Source organism: Orbicella franksi, chromosome 12 (assembly GCF_964199315.1).
Source record: "Orbicella franksi chromosome 12, jaOrbFran1.1, whole genome shotgun sequence".
Lineage (NCBI taxonomy): Eukaryota > Metazoa > Cnidaria > Anthozoa > Scleractinia > Merulinidae > Orbicella > Orbicella franksi.
In genome coordinates this window covers 7,751,983-7,768,823 of record NC_138156.1, presented here as the reverse complement: position 1 = coordinate 7,768,823, position 16,841 = coordinate 7,751,983, and the positions used below count along the sequence as shown (strand labels likewise).

At 40.4% G+C, this 16,841-nt stretch overlaps 3 protein-coding genes and 1 long non-coding RNA gene across 5 annotated transcripts in view; 1 reads left to right on the top strand and 3 right to left on the bottom strand.

The window, feature by feature from the left end:
* The window catches only part of LOC145464448 (2'-5'-oligoadenylate synthase 1-like), a 29,154-nt gene extending 19,721 nt beyond the window's left edge, over positions 1–9,433 (bottom strand). Inside the window, exon 1 of the mRNA XM_081448357.1 lies at positions 8,991–9,433. Within this exon, the coding sequence (XP_081304483.1) occupies positions 8,991–9,291 (301 nt within the window). The 5' untranslated portion in view covers positions 9,292–9,433. The remainder of the gene's footprint in view (positions 1–8,990) is intronic.
* The window catches only part of LOC145464477 (uncharacterized), an 80,744-nt gene that overhangs the window by 12,342 nt on the left and 51,561 nt on the right, over positions 1–16,841 (top strand). The gene's annotated exons all lie outside the window — the stretch shown is intronic.
* LOC145464459 (2'-5'-oligoadenylate synthase 1-like) overlaps positions 4–16,841 on the bottom strand; it is a 52,359-nt gene continuing 35,521 nt past the window's right edge. For both annotated transcript variants that reach the window (XM_081448370.1, XM_081448371.1), the window contains exons 4-5: positions 2,008–2,383; positions 4–1,113 (exon numbers count right to left, since the gene is read on the bottom strand). In XM_081448370.1, the coding sequence (XP_081304496.1) occupies positions 957–1,113; positions 2,008–2,383 (533 nt within the window). In that variant the 3' untranslated portion in view covers positions 4–956. The remainder of the gene's footprint in view (positions 1,114–2,007; positions 2,384–16,841) is intronic.
* On the bottom strand, positions 2,391–8,036 carry LOC145463596 (2'-5'-oligoadenylate synthase 1-like). Its single transcript, XM_081447364.1, has 4 exons — positions 7,953–8,036; positions 7,391–7,505; positions 3,969–4,123; positions 2,391–2,921 (listed from the first exon to the last, which is right to left on the bottom strand). The coding sequence occupies exons 1-4, from the start codon at positions 8,034–8,036 to the stop codon at positions 2,631–2,633; spliced, it is 645 nt and encodes a 214-aa protein (XP_081303490.1). The 3' UTR covers positions 2,391–2,630.

The window sequence follows — 16,841 nt, the reverse complement described above, 5'->3', positions numbered from 1 at the left end:
GATACCGTTTATTTTATTGTGCTTAAGTCAAGATTAAGTGGTCAAGTGATCTTCAAAACAATTCACATTGATCGTAAATCTTGGACCGGCGGTCAAACACTGATATTGAGGGATGTAGCATGACTTCGAGCCATTTTTCGAAGAAAGAACTTTGAATTTTCAAAAAAAAATTGATTAAATTGCGCCGGTTATAGCTGTAGCTAGCAAAAAAACAAAAGACTCCAAGGTTAAGTTCTGTTTAAGGAAGTCCATTTAGGTAGTCCATCGGGGTAGTCCATTGACAAGGGGTCAGTGTTTTTATCATCACCCGTGATTTATCACCTAAAGCAATTCTGCTGTATGTGTGATGACGGTCGAGTATTAGCTTGCTTTTAATATCCTATTGCCATGTTCAGTTTTGCATGGCAAAAGCATGTTTATGTCTGGGGGAGTATATGCCGAGGAAATATTAGCTTTTCAGTAGCGCCTACTTAGAGCGCCATGTTAATAGCCCGAGGGGGGTACTACTAGAAAAGTTGAGTGGGGGTGTACGGTCCACTTCCCAAAACCCTTACCCTATTTATGACCAAAATTTGCGATTTTTGCTACCCGATTTATGACCTGGCCAAAAATTTGATACCATATTTATAACCGTTGCTTCTGGCACAGTTGCCCTAAACATACGTTATAAAGGACTTTTGTTGATGGTCTTATTGATGATGATGAAAACGTAACTTCTTCTAAGAAACATACCCCACTCAAGGCTAGAGTGCTAAAAACATACCCTATTTATAATCATGACCAAAACGTTTGAAAAACCATACTGGGGCCGCGCATACATATCTAGCCCATAATAGGGAGTATCCCTCTCCCGGGGGTCAACAGCACGTTAATTTAACAATGGAAAAAACACCATATTGATAGTGATTTAAAAACAAAAATACAAAACAGTGAAAACCATAGTTAGTAGACGAGACCTATATTATTTGCCAGTTTCTATTGAAGTTGATGCCCTTCAGTGGCTGCCTCTGAAGTGTCATTTTAGCCACATCTGCCACGGTTTTCCATCCCTCGGCATCGCTAGCACTGCATACGTTGTTGGTTGGGTTGGCAGGGTCCAGAACAAATGGTGGGCTGCGTGGAAGAAGGCGTACAGTATTTCAGTCCAGTATCATGCCGTAAGCGACACTGACATTATTCATATTACCAAGATTATTTCTGATTACTAAGACCGTGTTTCTTAAGCAATTTCACATAATTTGTTTCTGCTTAACGTTCTCCTTGGTATGTCTTATGTCTGATGATACTGTCTGCATGTGTGGCTGTCTGTGTGTCTACCCCCAGCTGTCTACCTTTGGGTTAAATGAAATTTGTCAGTCGCTGTCTCTCAGACTCTCAAGTGCTGTATTTTTAACTGATTGACTGACTGACTATCTACTTTCTGATTGTTTTCCTATTTACCTGATTGTCTCTGTCTGCCTGTCTGTAAGCCTTTCTGTCTGTCTGTTTTTCTGACTGGGTGGCTGATTGCATATTTTTCTGACTACTTGGCTTTCGCTCCGCCATCCTTTGTCTCACTTACTATCTCTCTGTGGGTGTCTATCGTAACTATCTGATTGTCAAAGAATAGTATAAATGTGGGAGTGTGGCTTAATTTCTAAAATCAAAGGAAAAAGGGTCATATCAGCTGATAGCCACAAGATAGAACAGCAGTAGAAGAACTCTAAGTGCTGTTGTACCTTTGTTGCCTTAGCACGCATATTGTGGCTATCAGCTGACCCTTTTTCCTTTGATTTATCTGAATGTCGTTTAGGCTGTCTTGCTTCCCGGGGTTGGCCTCCCATAATAAAGTGAGAAAGTGATTGTCGGAAATTTTGAAAACAACCCCTAAAATTAGTTTTGTGGGTGTGGCCCAAAATCGATTTTCACCCGTAAGAGGAACCAGTCTTAAAACAACTCGTTAATGTTGAGTGACATTTTCACCTTTTTGTTATAGCAAATTTTCCCTGTACAGGAACAAAAACGAACCTTATCGTCATCCCCATGATTCCTCTCTTCGCGAGAGCCTCACTGTAGTATTTATGCCAAATGACGTGTATGTGGCAATTATCGACCAACTGTTGAAGAACAGCTTTAAAACCGGCCCGAATGTCAAATGATAGTTTTCCAGCCTTCTCCCAACAGGCTATGGTAATGAGCTCCAGTGGATACGAAGATGGCAGTCTAGTTTTACCACTGCTTTTGTCTTCAATGCAGGTTTTGCGCCAGTACTTTACAAGGCGGATTAAGTTTTTCACGCTCGACGGTTGATCCTTGACAAACTCCCTTTGTAAGCTCACGAAATGTGCTGAGTAATAACGCTTGTCTTCCGTTGTACAACGAATCATTTCTTCGTACAGTTGTTCTACAAGGGCAAAAAAATACACATTCTAATTAACTAATGGTCTGATTCAACTTGGACACACACACAGCTAACTCACATGGTTCAAAAGTTTATGTATTCCCCGAAGCAATGAAATTGCAAACAAATAGACTTCATTATGGCAAGAGACCATGATCTGCAACAAGCTGCAAGGAGGCTGGCCAAAAGGGGACTGTCTCTACATGACTGACAAACAATGGACTCGTATTGAGGTTGGGTTAAAGAAAGATTAAAATCCTATTTTACCTCGACTCTGATCAGTTGTAAATGTCGGCAGCAAGTCAATGTTAAATTCTCGAGACAAATCCAGGCGAAATTTGAATTTCACGGCGAAGGGTGTCTGTCCATCAAAGGTGATTTGGTCTTTATAGGGACTCTGTTTAAGGCATAACTCCAGGCGGTTCTTTGTTTCCTGCAACTTAAGTTTGTGCTCTTCCATGGTTTTCATATTGTTGAGGAAAACGACACAGTCGATGTCTGCTTTTTCCTTGACAGCTGTTCCCTTCCCGACAGAGCCTCCCTGAATTGTGTTGAAAGTACAAGTGATATTTACTAACAAAACAGCACATCTTGAAAAAAAAAACAAAAAAAAAAGGGCTGAATCGATGCCAAAGCAGGATTTAAACCCAGGGCCAATGCATGCAAATCCGGCACCCTAACCACTTGGCCACGCTGCCTCCCCGAAGAAATGTATGAGTTAATAAGTTTTCTCTATCCTGTTGGGGATTTGACTTGACACTACATTATACGAACACAGAAAGTCCAAATAAGCAAAACACCTGGAAAATTATGCTTCCACAATGCAGAAAAATGCATTTCTGAGAGCATAGTTTCTCAAAATTTTGTGGTAAAAACTCAGGATATAGAGACTAACCCTTATGTGTCTGTCGACTGAGTTTGTCCCTGAAAAATATTTAATTTGCAAAATTTAATTGTCCCCTAACCAAACCAATTTTATATTGTGCAATTTGATTTTCATTTGCTTTCTGACATACATATTTTTGAGATTGTTGTTCTTATCGTGTTTGGAACAGTTCCATCGAAATGAAGTAAGAAGTTAGAGTAAACATGACTTTGTCTATTTTCTTGTATTAATTTTATTAATGTACTTCAAATTAAGCACGACATATTTTGAAGACTTAAGTACTTCTTATCGAAGTGAAATGCTACCTGACATTCCCCTGGTTACTATGGCACTATAGCAGAGATGGGATTTTAGAAAAACTCACTAGTGGTGATTTGCATCGGCAAGTAAGCTAAACGCAGCACTTAACCAGGTGAAACTTTTTGTCTTAAGCTGAGACATTAATACTGCATTAGCTTTTTGGTCATTTTAAAGTAGTACAATTTTAGAGAACTGCAGTCATGGATTCATTCGATAAAATTTGCCTTGCACAGCATAGAACAGAAAATGGGGCGGGAGGGGGTGGGGTCACATAGTTTTGGTACTTTCACTTGTTTGAAACTAAACTTTGAAATTCCAATTTTAATACCCTCCCCTCGTGGTGCACTAATTTATGAAAGTTTCCTTAAATTAACATTCAATACACAAGGTGGTGACTCTTACCTTAACAAGGCAGTTTATGCTGAGAGATGGCAGATTATGTTGGAGGTATTTGTGCAGTTGGTCTACAACCTGGGAAATTGCATTCCTGTTGGCCTCGTCAAGTTGGAGTTCGTTGGTAATGAACTCATTAACAGCAGAGCTATCAGTGAAGTCAACTTTTTCAAATAAAAATAATGGAAGTCAAGCACACAGTTAGCCAGCTCGCTTTAGCGCTTTTGGCTGTGTCGTGTGTGTAATGTGTGTTACGTGTTGTGTAATGTACTATACTGCAGGGTACTAAAATCCCCCCCCCCCACGCCCCGCCCCTTGTCCCTCTCTGTCCACCTTCCTGCCTCGTTCCCGTGGGATTGTGGAAAGAAAAGAAAAAGAAAAGAGCAAAAACAACTTGTACAAAAAGCTTTCTATTCACTCACCAAATCCTCAACCACTGGCACAATTTCGTTCTCGTTTGAATAGTGTGGAGTTTGCAGGGTGCCAGTGCATGAACTGTATTTTCTAACTCAAATTCTTAATTTTAGGACCAATTGCTCTTAGGAATATTTTAATTCTGAATTTATCTCATCGAATATAGTAATTGTAAGTAGTAATGTTATTGCAAATAGTAGTGCATTTTTGTCATGAGTGGGAGATTGGGCAACCACTCCCTACGCTCACGACTTAAAATAAAGTTATCTTACCTAACCTTACCTAACATATGACTTTGACCATTTTTCAAACCTAAATGCCTCCTCAGGTGATCTGGAACGAGAGAAAATTCACAAAAGTGCATCGTCTATTTCCCGGAATTGTACTTAAGGATTTAATGTTTTGCATATATATTAGATTTTTATTCTGTTTATAAAAAAGTCAGGAAAAAAAAAACATTGCCAGGCCATTAGTAAAGTGCTTCGATTGATTTTAGTTTATATTTAGCTAGAATGAAAGTTGTAAAAGTTGCATCTTCAGCCTACAGAATTATCGCTTGGTGTATAGTATTTGCTATAAAGGAAGCAAGTTCAAAAACCACTGCAGCCAAAGTATGCACCAAGCTAGGCTACGTTTGATCTCCCATGTGTTATCTGGAATTATGGCTTTTTACAAAGCAGCTGTGCCCATGCATGTCCTGGTAAGTTGGCTCGTACAAATGACTTTGCAGCTTAAACAAAGGTGTAAAGTGTTCTTTCAATTTAGTATGGCCTCTTTTATCTATTCTGTAGCGTGAGTCAAGAACTAAACATTCAAAATGGCGGTCCCGTAAAAACACACACCAAAACGAGGCGCATATATTTATTGAAGGCGGGAACCGAAACGCATACATTACAAAAGGAACATCATGTATTTCGCAAAAGCTGTAGCGTTACAAGAGCTAACTGCGGGCCCAAGTCAAACATGAGTCACGAGTCAACCTCGAGTCAACCACGAGTAAAGCCAGTATTTATTTTTTTGTCCCTAAAAAATATAGATTGTAGGAAATAGAATATGTGAATATACCTTTGTGGTACTTAATTTCGAATTTGGCGAGACAGTATTTCGGGGGAGGGGGGGGGGGGCGGAAATGTATTTTCGCGATTTCAATAGGCAAATAGTTCTTACTTACTTGATATGAAAACGCGATTCAAGCGTTCTCAACTTCATTTCATTTTTCAAAAGTCTGAACATTTTAAAATTCCTAGATAAACTGGAACAAGCAAAACGCATTTTTATAAATTACCATTTAAATTAAACTAGATCAAGCAAAAGGCATATTTGAAAATTAACTTTTTACAACTTTTTTTTCATTCATTCATTCATTCTGTTTATTGCCTTTTTACTTAATGTACAGTATTTATAAATATTTTAATGTGAGGCGAGGTGACCTCTAGAAACCATCAGGCTTTTAGTTGAGGCCACCTCGTATGTAACAATACAGTTACATAAATAGTGCAACAGTGTGCGGCTTTGCCAGTTCAGTAGTTATTTTACTAAAAACTCTGACAGTTTTTTCTTAAAATTGGGAAAACTTGACAATGAAGGGATTGTAACAGGAAGGGAATTCCAGATCTTTGGACCTTTGTAAAGAATTGTGAATTTTTTTAGATTAGTCCGGCAATGATGCACGCGATAATTATTGGCTGTTCTGGTGCTATAGCCATGAATTTGACTGTTTGTAAAAAACAAGTTGAAAAACAATGGAGGCAACAGGTTGTTATGATAATAGTACATAAATTTAGCTATTTGAAACTTGGCCGTGATACACATTGTACTCAGTGTTGTTGTTATTACATGTTAATCTTTTTTTATTCACCTGTGATTTGAATTTTCTATATGGGTGTTAGATTTCGTGTGTCTAAATTTGGTGAGGATTTTTATTCGCGGGTCTTTAATTTCGCGATTTATTTAAAATTGCGAAAATTGCGAAATTAAAGACCCGCGAAATTAATTACCAATAAGGTAGATTGTCTTAGCAACTGCAATGACAGGCCTAGGCTCACCTCGATCGCGGCACGAAATTCCGGTAAGAGAATGCGTGTACCTTAGTGCCAACTGTTTTCCTACGATGTGGGAAAACGGAATTCGGACTTCCAGTTTCGTTTTTCGTTTACCACCCCATCGTAAAAGGGAGTTCGAGATTCCATTTTCGTTTTCCGTTTTCCTACTACATTGAAAATGGAATTCTAAGTTCTATTTTCGTTTTTCGTATTTCCAAAACTTTGGACAACGGAATTCTAATTGTCATTTCCTTTTTTCGTCTTTCGTTTTTGAAAGATATCGATCATGACAAGCCTTTTGACTTTATATTGGGACCTAAATAGCCATTTCATTCCGTGATTTGTGATAGTAAAGGGAGGCAATAATACAAGCCGAAAGAGCACTGGCGTCTGCTTAATAGGCTACTGTAATGTGTGTATCTCAGTGCAACCGTTTTTCTACGATGTGGGAAAACGGAATTCGAACTTCCAATTTCGTTTTCGTTTACCCACGCCATCGGAAAAAGGAATTCGAGGGTGCTTACCATTTACAAAAACCATCCAGTTGGAAATTTCAGGCATGAAGATTAAACAATTGCGTGCGACGTTGCGGGAGAAGGAATCGCTATAAAGTATATCCACATCAGTTAGAGAAACTTAAAAGAGCAGAAAAATAGCATCGCCTCAAATCACAGCCCATATTTTCTGAAGCTTCCCTAACGGAATGGCGCGAACCATTTGATTTTCCAACTGGAATTTCCGGTTTTCCCATGTAAATGGTAAGTACCCCGAGATTCCATTTTCGTTTTCCGTTTTCCTGCTACTTTGAAAATGGAATTCCAACTTTTATTTTCGTTTTTCCCACAACTTTGGACGATAGAATTCTAATTCTCATTTCCTTTTTTCGTCTTTCGTTTTTATAGGATATTGAAAATCGGAATTTGAACCTCGATTTTCGTTTTTCGTTTCTTTGTTTTTGTCACTTTCTTGTGTTACCTGAATCGGAAGAATGTTGGCACTTCCTTTCGCTAACAATAGAGCTGGAAACCACATCCTTGATGAAGTCTTTGTCCGCCGTTCTCTTACTGAGGAAAATAATAGTTATGAAGACCTTCTCGAGGTAATCAAGAACCGATACCCGAATATAAGGGGTTGCACAGTAGTTTGCTGAGTGTGAAAAGGCTTTTCACTTGTCATGGTATCAAGAAGAGAAGGTCAGTGGCAGATGGAACAGTCGATATCCAGTTAGTGTAAAATGAGGACTGCGGACTGCAGACTGCAGACTGGGATAAAATGCAGACTGCAGACCAGGGGTAAAATGCAGACTGTAGACTTTTTAACTGAGTCGTGTTACCGTTTCCATCATTGAGAGCTAAACGGAGACAGGCAAACCGGAGTGTTCTTTAAGCTAACCTGAGTGATATTCAGGCTAACCGGAGCATTGCAAACTTTCACTGCGATTAGCCTGAATAACTCTGTTTCCGGTTAGAAATGGATAATGGAAATAACACCGTCGATATATACTTAAAACGTCTGTAGTCTGCAGTCTACATTTTACCCTCAGTATGCATTTTATCCCCGGTCTCCAGTCAGCAGTCTGCGTTTTACACTGACCGGTCGATATCGAAGTAGAAGGTGCCATATCGGAGGTTCGACTATATTTTCCAAATCAATCATGACAAGCCTTTGTACTGAAACTTTTTGACTTAAATAACCATTTAATCCCGTGATTTGTGATAGTGTACGCATAATTTCATTTCCTTGCTGATATCGATATCGTGGTAGTCCTATTGAACAGAAAGTTTTTATTAACAGTCAGCTCGCTCGATGTGGTTTGTAACGGGCTGAAAAATTCGTAAATATCAGTTTTCTATAAATACAGCTGCACAGTTTTTTTTTATGCTATTTGTTGAAATCAAAACTCCGTATGTACAGTCAGTGACATCACGTACAGTTAGCTATGACGTCCATTTTGAGGATCGTAAGGTAGGAAAAAATACATCTAAGCCCAAAAAAGCGCTAGCGTCTGCTGCTACTGTCTTGAGATAATATAATAGAACACGAAAACGAAAAACGAAAATCGAAGTTCAAAATTCCGTTTTTCAATGTCTTACGGAAATAGAAGATGAAAAACGGAAATGAGGTCATGAGAAAACGAAAAACGAAAATAGAAGTTCCAATTTCGCTTTCAATGTACTAGGAAAACGAAAAACGAAAATAAAAGTTCGAATTCCCTTTTCCGATGGCGCGGGTAAACGAAAAACGAAACTGGAAGTTCGAATTTCGTTTTCGTAATTTACGTGAAACCGAGCATCACGGAAGTCGCAAACTTGCGTGCATAATAAATGTATGCCGGGGACTGTGCGAAAATCTTGTTCTATCGGAACACACTAGAACCTTGCTCCTCGAGTTGGATGGGTCGCAAAGTTCTTTTGACAACTTTGGAATGGGCCACTAGCCTTTTTGGAAAATTTTCACGGGTTACAATAATCATAGTTAATCCTTGCACGTTCTGACACGTTCTTTGCTTGGCTTGCAAAAATTTAATTCCCCTCCACTAACTATGCAATAATTAAACACATTGCTTTATGCTTACCTATCAAGCTTCCCGGGGTGGTCACTCGATAACTTAGATGCTTTCGGCGGGGACATCCGTTTCTTTGATGGATATTCAAATCATTCTGTCCCACGAACTTTGCCGGGCAAGTAGAACATGACACAGGACAGAGCTCCCTATGGGACTTTCTGATATGTTGACGTAACTTGGGCACCCTCGTAGAACACCCTTTAACACAACATTGCACATGTTTTCCCCGACTTCCTTTCTCTGTGCCTCTCTCCAACATAACGCGCTGTACATCAGCTTCGATGGAAGAGCGAATACGACTCTCCGACATAGCTTAAATCCTTGTGTTACGAAAGACTAACCAACGGCTTTGGTGCTTCCTCAATTTTGAGAAGACTTTGGGGATTTTCCCTAAATCATTTTGAGCCAATCAACTTTTGCTTTACGTAACTTTCTTTTTTACCAGCCAATCATTGCCGACTTACCTGCTCATTATTCTACCTTGCATTTGCATACAATCGGAGGTCACGTGAGATAGCAAGCATGTGATATCCGAGCTCAGTGCAAGTTAGCTGTCCGAGCAAGCAGTCTAAAGTTTATTCTCGCAGTCTTATTTTCGAGTGTTTTAGACCTTTCTACGTCTTGCGGTTAACATGTCTGGAGGAAAAGAATCCACAGAATCGGCGAACGAAGACCAGTTATTGGCTTATGACCCAGACGAGGACAACAACGCCGGAGTATCCGGAGAGAAACATCTCGACACGCCAAGTGTCATGGCGGCCAAGGCCCCTGTGAGCGATTCGAACATTTCGATGTCGCACGCTGACGTAAAGCTCCTTTCGTCAGCGATACTGACCTTGTCAAAGAAAATCGATAAATTCGAGGAATTCCCTTCTAAAGGGAAAGGAAAAGGCAAAGGTAAACGGCTGAGTGATGACCGAGAACATCAACACGGTCTTCCCGCCAAGAAACCCGCCAAAGACAGCTCGAGCTCCTCGAGCGACCAACATGAGAACGAAGAAGACATTCAGACTCTCATGGATAAAGTAGAGGGTGAAGATGGCGATCTTGAGGCGGAAGAGCCAGAGGAAGACGAAATTTTAGCGGACTTGGAGAAGTGGCAAAAGTATTCACAGTCCACAGCTCGCCAAACTGCTTAACAAGATGTTCCGCAACCGTTTGCCAGATAAGTTGCTGAAAGAAAAGCTTGAGTGCCAAGCTAGACCGGAAAATTGCGATACTGCTAAACCCACAAGGGTAAATCCAGGCATCTGGCGTAAGCTCCGTGAGCCCACGCAGAAGAGGGATTTGCAGCTGTTCAAAATCCAGCAAGCCCTCGTTAAAGGCATAATCCCAGTCGCTCGTTTGACGGATCTGTCCATGACAGAGAAGAAAGGCCTAGACCAGGAAGGGGTTCAACAGATAAAACAGTTTGGACTCGACGCTCTATCGTTGCTGACGCGTGTTAACTATGAACCTAACATGCAGCGAAAGCAACTCATGAAACCTGATATTGGCAGAGATTATGTCTCTCTCTGTTCTCCTCATGTGCCGTTCACTGACTTGTTGTTTGGAGATGACCTTCAAAAACAGTTGAAAGACATAGGAGATGTGAATAAAATCGGAGCCAAAGTGCAAGGTCATAGAGGACCCCACAGATCCCAAACGCGCTATGTCAACAACAACAACTCCAAGGGATCTTTTCCTCACAGAAATCAGTCAAAAAACTTGAAGGGCCAGACCTTCAAACCCTGGCGACACAAGGATTCCCAGAAGTCCAACACAAACAACAAGAGGTCATCTCAGTAGCCCACAAAGCTAACATGGTAAATGCTGTTTCAAATTTTGTTGCTGGTAATATAGCTAAACACATCTCTAACTGGAGGTCTACTACCACAGACCTAAGCATCCTTGAGATTGTGTCAGGCTATTTCATTGAATTTGAAAGCACACCATGTCAGTCAGCTGTGCCACATATTACTTTTTCTAACAGCGATGATCTCATCATTGCTGGAGAGATAAATAAACTCCTAGAGAAGGGAGTAATTAACAAAACTACACATTGTGACACTGAATTCATATCCACAGTTTTTACTCGGCCCAAGAAAGATGGGTGTCATCGACTTATCCTAAATCTTAAAAGATTGAATGAGTATGTCACATATCACCATTTTAAAATGGAATCTCTCCAGTCAGCAGTACAATTACTTAAAAAAGACTATTGGATGGTAGTTTTAGATCTCAAGGATGCTTATTATTCTGTGCCCATAAACCCCCAGCACAGGAAATTTCTCAGATTTGAGTTTAAAGGATCTCTTTATGAGTTCACCTGCTTACCTAATGGCCTTGCATCGGTCCCTAGAGTATTTACAAAGCTCATGAAGCCAGTATATGCAACATTGAGGTCAAAAGGATATCTGATAGTAGGCTACATAGATGACATCCTTTTGCTAGCAAAAACACCTCATGAATTAGAGCAAGTTGTTGCTTTGCTTAGATCACTGGGATTTACAATTCACGAATCAATTCACGAATCAAAGTGTGTCACAACCCAGATTGCCAAAGTCCTGGGATTCTTACTGAACTCTAAGGACATGATCATTTCTATGATCCCTCAAAAAGCAGCCATTGTCAAATCCAAGTGTCACAATCTAGCACATCTGGAAGGACCCATTCCAATTCGAGATGTGGCCTCTGTAGTGGGCCTCATGGTCTCAGCCTTTGAAGGAGTTCAGTATGCACCTCTGTTCTATAGGTCTCTAGAAAATGACAAGACATATGCTCTAAAAAACAATGGATGGGACTTGGAGGGGAAAATGACACTCTCCCCTCTAGCAAAACAGGACCTTTCATGGTGGATCACCAATGTTGATCAACTCCCCCAAGCCATCACGTCTAAACCTTCAGACTTAACTCTCCTGACTGACAGCTCTCTTAAGGGCTGGGGAGGGGTGATTGAGGGCACATCATCTGTAGCGGGTGGCAGATGGTCACACCAAGAATCCCAACTACATATTAACTTTTTGGAATTGAAGGCCATTCATCTCGCCTTGCAGGCCCTCTGCAACCATATGCGGAATCGCCACATAAAAATCCTTTGTGACAATACTACTGCTGTTTCATACATTCGTAATATGGGCGGTACAAAATCTTGCAGTTGCAATGACATCACCAGGGAAATCTTTATGTGGTGCATAGATCGAGAGCTAACACTATCAATTTCCCACTTACCAGGGAAACTAAACACAGAAGCAGATAAGGCTAGCCGTGAATTCCACAGTAGTAATACTGAATGGTCGCTAGACCAAACTGCATTTAATGAATTAAAATCAAAGCTGGGTGAGCCTGATATTGATATGTTTGCGTCAAGGCTAAACCACAAGACAACCCACTATATAGCCTGGAGACCAGATCCAGGGGCAGTAGCTATTGATGCCTTTACTATAGATTGGTCCCACTGTAACCTTATCTATTGTTTCCCTCCGTTTAGTCTCATCGGCAAAGTCCTTCAGTTCATACAAGAGAGCAAAACAACAGCCATCCTAGTTTACCCACATTGGCCAACACAGTTCTGGTATCCACTCCTGCTTCAGTTAATGAAATCTCCACCGGTAAAAATCAAGATGCACAAGAAGACTCTTAACATTGCCCCATCAACCAGAAGAAGTTCACCCTCTGTTCCCCAAACTTCAGCTTCATGGATGTCTTGTGTCCAGTCATCATTAATTAATCAAGGCGTAACAGGGGAGCCTTTGAACACCATCTTGGAATCATGGCAATCAGGGACCCGTAAGCAATATCATACATATGTTTCAGCCTGGGTTAAGTTTAGTAGTGACAATTCTATCAGTCCAATGAACCCAACCCTGCAACAGGTTTTGGAGTTCCTGTCATTCCAGTCAAAAACAGTTGGATATAGTCCGGTAGCAACTGCTCGGAGTGCCTTGTCAACCTTCATCAAAATAGATGGCGTAAAAGTGGGTGATCACCCACTAGTGTCACGGTTTATGTCTGGTTTATTCAATCAAAAACCAGCCCTGCCTCGCTATACTGAGACTTGGAATCCACAGATTGTGCTCAACCATTTAAAAACTTATCCAACCACGGGAAACTTGTCACTTAAGCAACTCACTCAGAAACTAGTCATGCTTATGGCACTCCTCTCAGTACAGAGAACCCAGACTCTTCAAAAGTTATCTCTGGAGGAAATGCGTGCATCGCCTGGAAAGTATATATTCCATATCTCCTCTCTCTTGAAGCAAACCAGTGCAAAAGGTGGCCAGAACAGACACTTATCCCCTATCACCTTTACCAGTTATAATGTGGATAAAAGACTTTGTGTTGTTGAACTTTTGACAGTCTATATTGAAAGGACAGCCTCTCTTAGAAAAAGCACAAAGCAGCTGCTGATTTGCTATGTAGCACCTCATGGACCTGCCTCTAAGGACACAATATCTAGATGGGTTAGACAAACTATGAAGGATGCAGGAATCAATACTTCAGTTTTCAAACCCCATAGCACTAGGGGTGTAGCAACGTCAGCTGCTAAAGCTGCTAATGTACCTATTCATGAGATTATGCACACTGCTGGGTGGCGCTCAGATTCAACCTTTGCAAAGTTTTATGATCGCCCTATCATAAATGAAAGTAATTTCGCAGAGGCTATCCTTACTAGCAGTAGCCAGTAATTTTCTGTGTTTGCAGCTTTGCATGCTTTAGCAGTGGTACCATATCATATTCTGTTTCATTGTGTTTACATTAGCATTTGGTAATGGTACATGTCATGTAAGGAGTATCATTAAAGTACATGCCATGGTGTTACAGTTATTATGCCTGTTATTTGCTGTGGCTTTGAGCTTTGAAATCTCACGTGACCTCCGATTGTATGCAAATGCGAGGTAGAATTGGAAAATTAAACGAGACTTACCTGGAAGTTGAAGTTTGATTGAAATTCTACCGTGGCATTTGCAGGAATGAGGAGGTCACATCCCACCCGTCCCATGGGCCCTTACGCTCTTCATAGTGACCTCTTTTCCTGTACCATCAAAGCCACACCAAACTGCTTTCAAGACTGAGCTCGGATATCACATGCTTGCTATCTCACGTGACCTCCTCATTCCTGCAAATGCCACGGTAGAATTTCAATCAAACTACAACTTCCAGGTAAGTCTCGTTTAATTTTCCAATTTTCTTCTATGTTCATGCATACGTTTGCAATTTAATGTGGACCCCATGCCAAATTGACAACAAAATCTCCCTGTCTTCTTTTAGAATGAAACAAGAAGATCTTTTAGATCTTATAACTGCGCTTTTAAAATTTAACTGTTTTCTTAGCGCTACAGTCGCAACGCAGCGCACATTCCAAAGATTCACACGAGTCACATAATTCAAGAATAACGTTATCCACGGCTATCTTTAGTACGGTGGTTATTTCCCTGCCAATGATGTAATCCTTGCACGTTCTGACACGTTCTTGCTTGGCTTGGCTTGCAAATATTTAATTTTCCTTCCGATCTGCGAACTCCCTTCAATAAAACAGCACGACAATTCACTTCTTTTGTCTAGAAATACGGAAATTACTTGGAAAATTAAAAAGAATGTTGCTCCTGGCGAAATAAAAGTTCAAAGCAAGCACGATCTTATTCAACACGCAGCCCAAGAGAAAGTTGCAACGTCGACACTTGCCATGAATGACGTAATTGCTGTTTAGGTATTAAATACTCGCCTCGAAACAAGCGCTTCAATAACACAAAAAGCCAATATATTTTGTACTAAACAAAGAGTACAATATTCATAAAATTTTCAGTACATTAACGTTTTACTGTAGTGACAGCTTTGGGCGAATAAACATCATCAGTTGCGATATTCGAAGTCCCGCTCATGATTTGGCCGAGTGGAAGTTTGGGTCTGATCAAAAACAAACCCGCGCTCGGCCTATGACCGTGCGGTTAAATACTAATTGATTAAATAATTAATTGGTTAAAAATCGCACAGGCCACAGCTCCTGAATACATGTACATTTGAAGTTTAATAGCGTCTGTTTACTGTTGCTTTTTTCCATCCACTATTACTTGGGATAAATATTGATGCCTTTTCCGGCGTCAACGGTTTTATTTAAATGTCGTTTTCATACAGATTCTGAGATGGATGTTTTACATTGAAACAGTGATTTGAGAACCCATTGTATGTTGCGACAGTTAAAATGTAGCATCATCCACCTGAATCTATGCTTGAAACCAGAATGGTGTGTGGAGGTGGTGTAATACCTCTGTGAAGTTTTGGCTTGGGGTGAGCTATTGGGACTCTGAAACCACTCACTTAGCACAACATTTTCAGATGCATATGGCAACCATATTGCATTGTTGTTGCAGAAAATATCTGCACTCCTCCCTAGGAAAGTTTCATGGTTTGGATCCCCACCCCCACCCCTACCCATGATTTTAGTTGACTTTGCTTCCTCTGGGGGTGTTGTTCTAGGGTCATTATTGTATTTTTAACCCATCTAACATGGTACAATAACCAGTTGAGATGCAGGGTTGCGGTTTGTATCATTGTCTATTTTTTCTTTTTTTTTTTTTTAATTTTTCAACAAAAGATTCTTTTTTTGTTCATTTGCTTGCATGTGACGAAAAAAGTATTATTCAAAATGAGCAAATTCATGATAATCATCATCAGCATCATCACCCATTTGTCATATTGGAGAAATGGGCTTCCATGCTTTCCTTTCAGCTGCAGCTCTTAAGTGCCTTGAGCTTTTTCTAGGTAGGGAGTGATTCAAAGCTGGACCATATTCTAGATACAGATAATTATGAGTGAACAAAAAGTTGATTATCCCTTCTTATTCCGATTGGCTAAGCCCAGCTAAGCGATAGGGCATTATTTTCCCGTGATCAGCCTTTGGATGTACTTAGAGTGCAGTAACAGAACGATCTCAAGTGTGGAGGGCGTATAAATACTCTGCTCAATACCCATGGGTATTACGAGGGTCTCTAGAGGAAAAGTATGCTAATTTATGTAGCACGCGTGGTCATTTCGGCGCAATCATATCAATGAAAATACTTTGAAAAGTAAAAACCTATCAGCTTTTCTTGTTTAAAAAAAACAGCAGAATTCTTCTCTACCTGTTCTGGTTAATACAAAAAGGTAAACATCTTACTCGACCACTCCTGAAGAGAATTTTTCAGGGCCAGGGCCATAAAGGACACCAAAACAACGTGAACAGGGAAGGGTGCAGCTCAAGGCTAAGGCTTTCGTAAAAAGCCAGCCCAAGGATACAACTTAGTAGCCATACGTTTTCCTCCAGGGAATTCCCTGTACCCGCTTACGAATGTGACTACCGTTATCTTATTGAAAATAAGAGTCCTTGAGTAAGCGCTGTAATAAAGGTGGCAAAGTCACTTCGGAATCCGCAAAACATGTCGGAATCCGCAAAACACTTATCATTTCAGATTGGGAGTATTGGGTCTGGCACTTTCTATGTAAAAAACAGTTAAATTCGAATTCAAAAGTCAACAGAAGTAATGAAACAGTCATTCACTGCGCCAGCTACAAACACAATATAAACAAAGAACACAGTTACCGTTGATTAACAGCCCGTTATGGATCCAACATCGAAGGCCACCCTGCTTGGAATACTTGACGGAAATACCCTTCGCTTCCTTCAGTCTCTCCCACGAAAAGCTACGGATTCTTTAAAGCGTGCCCTTATTTCTGAATTCTGAGACCAAAGGAAAACAAAGGTCTTGACTTAACGGGTTATTTTAGGACACTCGAAGCATTCATTTCTGAGAGAGCCCAAGATTCTCGAAATCCGTAAACTGACGCCTCGTTAACTGTCCAAATTATGGTTATAAAGAAGCTCGACAATCGTATAGGACGTAT

Bases quoted from the DNA above. Each gene is read 5' to 3' on its own strand.
- LOC145463596 (XM_081447364.1), bottom strand. From the start codon at position 8,036: ATGGCACCTTCTACTTCGATATCGACCGGTCAGTGTAAAACGCAGACT. The intron at 7,506-7,952 runs GTAAAATGTAGA...TACCTCGAGAAG, and splicing joins GGATAAAATGCATACTGAGG to GTCTTCATAACTATTATTTT. The intron at 2,922-3,968 runs GTAAGAGTCACC...AACACAATTCAG, and splicing joins GCATAAACTGCCTTGTTAAG to GGAGGCTCTGTCGGGAAGGG.